Raw genomic sequence first — 4330 nt, 5'->3', positions numbered from 1 at the left:
CAATCTTTGGATCGATACCCCGAGCAACGTTTTTGGTTCTAGGTCTGTGGGTTTCATTTCCCTTATCCATTGTTTTATAAACGAATCGACGATGTTTTGATTTTACGATTCGCGGCGATGTTTCGGTTGAACACAAGAACGAGGGAAAGTTTTTTTTTCTTCCACAATCGGAAGATAATATGAAACTGGAAGAAGAAGAGTTGAAATGAGTAGAATTTTTTTGATTTGGTTTTTATACAGTTTTACCAGAAAGACATGTATGTAACTTTAATATCATATAGGGTACCCCTTAACTAGAGTCTTTGGCTGGGTATAAATTGATGACCCCTAAATCCTTTCGGGCGGCCCCTAAAAACGCGAGGATATTTAGAGCACATGCGAGGCCGAAAGTGAAAAATGAGACCAATCAAACAAAACACAATCAATGCGCATATTCTCCAAAGAAACTGATTTAGTGTACTTAATTTGGATTTTTCCCCTCACCTAAACAAAATATTCGGGAAAGAAAAAGGAAAAAGAAAAAGGGAAAGATGCTTTAGAAAAGAAAAGAAAAGAAATGGAAGGAAAATTCTTTAAAATTTATAACATCCAATAAACCTCATCCAATTGGCTCCTCCTGAAACGGTTACTTCTCTGCTCTTCTTATTCATTCATCATCATAAAAGATAAAGAGCAACAGGATAACAAGCAAAGCACAGACAAAACGAAAAAAATAAAAAAAGATAGGAAAGCAATAAAAAGATCTTCAATTTTCTTTTCTCCAGGTGACTTCAGGTAATGAAATACATCTCTAACTTTTTTGCTACCACTAATATTCATCATCAGCATCTAAAAACAATGACTGTTTTCTCATTTCTGAGCTTAGTTCCTTCAATTTTTTTCCTTTTTGTATATGTTGAATTGAAACATGGAATGAGATTGAATAGAAACAAAGTAATGTAAACTTATATGACTTACGAAACAAATAAGAAGCTTTATTATTATAATCGTGTTAAAGAAATTACTACTAGTTTTTAATGTATTTTTTTTATGTGTGTGTTTACAGTTTGGGGTTTGAATTAAAGAAGAGTGAAAGAAATTAGGGTTTTGAGCAACATAGTTATTTGGCAGCTATGCCGTATTTGGTTAGAGAACGTCTTTTTATTGGTAATATTAATGACTCTGCTGAGATTCTTCAAGATGACAACACTGAGTTCAAATTTATTGTCTCTCTTCTTAACTCAACTTCGATATCGTTTTTCACTGAATGGCGGCCTTCTATTACTATAAATGCAAAAGAAATCAGGAAAGTGTTTGTTGGTGGTTCTGAAAATGCTTCTTCAACTTCTCAAGATGATGATAGTTTAGGTGGTAAATCACAAAAACTTTTGTATTCACTTGAAAATGCTGGAAAGGATTTGAAATTGGTGAGAATGGCAGTTCCAGTGAGAGATATGGAGAGTGAGAATTTATTGGATTATTTGGAGGTATGTTTGGATTTTATTGAGGACAGTAGAAAACAAGGATCTGTCTTAGTTCATTGCTTCGCAGGCGTATCGCGAAGGTAATTTTCTTTTCTTGTGTTTTCTTTGTGTAATCAAAGTTGATGTTGAATATTATGGTACCAGATAAGACGGTTAACCACAAAAAATGTTATGTAATCACCATATTAGCTCAGAACCACTAGAGTCGATGATTTAATGAAGAAGTATGAGTCACTATATAGAGTTAAGGATGCCTGACTAAGCAAATGTTTCCAACAGATGATTAAAAACAGCCTAACTTTGAAAAAAAACATTAAGCATCATTGTTCTAACTTCTTTGTCTCAGTGTGTCATGAAGGAGCATTTTTAAAATACAAGCACAACTCCACTAGCACTCAACAAACTGAGATATAGCATCATGAGGATTTTGATGGTCACCTGCAATAAATAAGTTAGAAACCTGAGATTTTTGATCTTTTAGTGGAAGTGATGCATCAGTATTGTAAAGGGTTTAGTAATACTTATTTCAGTTGAAGCAATGTCATCCGCGATCATATTTAAGGATGAGTTATACTTAAATCTTTAGATACAGCCAATTCATGTGGAAGTGCATATTAACTGGTTTAACGCGTGGATCCGAGTCTGGAGTAGTCTTGAGATAATATTCCCATTGAAGCCAAAAGATTTGAGTTAACTTGGCTGATTGAGATAATATTTCTCAAGCAATCTGTTGAACTTACTATGCCACTAATGCTTTTTCATGCACACCGTTATTTGACATTTACTGTAAACACGAAAACTAGTGCGAACACTAAACATAGTTCTTCCACTGAAGCAACCCTCTCTCTTTAGTTGTTCCATCCTAAGAAAGAAGAAAGAACAAAGAGGAAATGCTCTGTCCATCCACTACTCTTGGTTCTTGCATATTACATGCTTTCCTAATTACTTGATTGGAGTTCATTTGTTTGACTGTGTCTCACATGTATCATCTAGATCAAAACCCTTCTTCTCCTCCCTCTGTACCCACCCCCTTTAGGAGAGTATTATTATAGATCATATTGATCGCTGTTTAAGTGAATGTAATTTAATTTCACTGAATGCAACCAAGTACTTCAGTCCAAGGTTTATGCTCTTTCATTTGTGTTTCTGCAGCGCAGCTATTGTTACAGCATACCTGATGAGAAGTGAACAATTATCTCAGGAAGGTTTGTGCGAACCTTTTGTTTTTAACGAAAAAATAGATGTTTGGTACTCTTAGGTATGGCTGCCTAAATTTCATGCTCGGGAATAATAATCTGATCTCCTGATCATTGGAGTAAGCAAAGAGTGTTTACAATCGGAAAAAAAAATGATGTCCATTTATTCATAATTTTTTTGACTTTGCATCAAAGATTCCTGTTTGGGGCCAATGACCAATTGCAACTATAAATGGCAATTCTTATACACAGTTCCTTTTTGTTTTCCAGAAATAAATCAAAGATCATCCACTATACTGTTCTTTATTCTTTCATTTGTGTTTATATTCCTGCAGATGCGCTTGAGTCTTTAAGAAAAAGCTGTGAGTTTGTTTGCCCCAATGATGGCTTTCTGGATCAGGTGAGAAATCTTGAGTTGGTTACTCAAGGGTTTATCCTGGAATCACTCTCAATATTAAGCTTGTTGTTTAGTAATCATTAAAGTGTTTCTCGAATGCAGTTAAAAATGTTCGAAGAGATGGGTTTCAAAATTAATCGTGCAAGTACCATATACAAGCGATTTCAACTGAAAGTGATGGGTGGGTTCTCTTTTGCTGGTTAATTATGTACCAACTTACATGTCTTTCGATTTACAGTACAATGATAATTTGAATTACAGTTGTAACCATCTAGGGGCTGTCTGAAAACTAAAAGTAGAACTGCCTCTAATAGTAGGACCAATTCTAGTTTGGCATAGACTAACTTCTGCTATGAATGCTAGACTTGCTAGTGTAGATTTATATAGACTTATTTAGTTTCAGACCCCACAAACCAACAGTTCTATTTTCTAGGGCAGGAAAATACGAATCATTTTTTAGAACAGGAAAATATGATTAATTTGTCCAACGTCCTTTTACCGTGCCATGTAAGTTAGTTACGGATTCCCCTATTACGTTTAATAAGAATCTATTGAGGATCGTATCCTGACAAGGGTAATGTAGATTCTCTAGTGCAGCAGCGAAACTTGGTTTATGCTTGTCAACAGTGAGGATAGTGCATTTCAGAGGTTCTCATCTGATCTTAACGAGACTGTCGTAGTGTGTAGATGACTTGTATAGGTCCGTGGTCCTGAAGGGTTACCACTTGTGCACATGTTTAAGCCGCTCACCTGCACATCATAAAGTAAGGAAAGAATGTCTGAAATGGTACTTGTATTCTTCTTGGTTGTTTTATTAAACGCCACCTGTGTTTTTCTTTTAGTAAAACATTGTGCTTAGAAATATCATTTGACTGCGACCACCTAAGCATGGCAATATCATTTTTCATCCAGTTATGCTTTCATTGCTTACGGTTTGCTGTATCAAATAGATGCAAGCTGTCTAGTCGTAATTACCTGGTGTCACAGAACCACTTGGAGAACTCGTATTATTTTACTTACAATATTTTGAAGTTTTAGGCTTTCTCTGTTCTTCATCGATGCTGACTGAAATTGGTAAGAGGAGTTAGTGATGGTTCCGAGTGGGCAGAGAGGGAGATGGATTCATAAGATAAAACGGATGTATAAAGCCACTATAACATGGGAAATCCCTGGTAGGTCTCACAATTCACAAAACTGACAGCACGAATGAGTCTGATGTGAATATAAATATCCTTACAACCTACTTTGTTTCCTGGTGGAGCTAGATTTTTTTC

General features: G+C 35.4%; 1 protein-coding gene across 3 annotated transcripts in view; it reads left to right on the top strand.

Moving 5' to 3' along the window:
• The first annotated feature begins 504 nt into the window (after positions 1 to 504).
• The window catches only part of LOC113322298 (dual specificity protein phosphatase 12-like), a 6167-nt gene continuing 2341 nt past the window's right edge, over positions 505 to 4330 (top strand). The window contains exons 1-5 of one of the 3 annotated variants that reach the window (XM_026570365.1): positions 505 to 774; positions 1046 to 1543; positions 2616 to 2668; positions 2995 to 3059; positions 3159 to 3237. In XM_026570365.1, the coding sequence (XP_026426150.1) occupies positions 1113 to 1543; positions 2616 to 2668; positions 2995 to 3059; positions 3159 to 3237 (628 nt within the window). In that variant the 5' untranslated portion in view covers positions 505 to 774; positions 1046 to 1112. Of the gene's footprint in view, positions 775 to 795; positions 934 to 1045; positions 1544 to 2615; positions 2669 to 2994; positions 3060 to 3158; positions 3238 to 4330 lie in introns of those variants that run through there. The other 2 variants (XM_026570363.1, XM_026570364.1) reach the window with 2 other exon arrangements.

The sequence above is a fragment of the Papaver somniferum genome, chromosome 11 (assembly GCF_003573695.1).
Source record: "Papaver somniferum cultivar HN1 chromosome 11, ASM357369v1, whole genome shotgun sequence".
Lineage (NCBI taxonomy): Eukaryota > Viridiplantae > Streptophyta > Magnoliopsida > Ranunculales > Papaveraceae > Papaver > Papaver somniferum.
The sequence above is the reverse complement of the archived record's forward strand: the minus strand, read 5'-3'. Positions and strand labels throughout refer to the sequence as shown.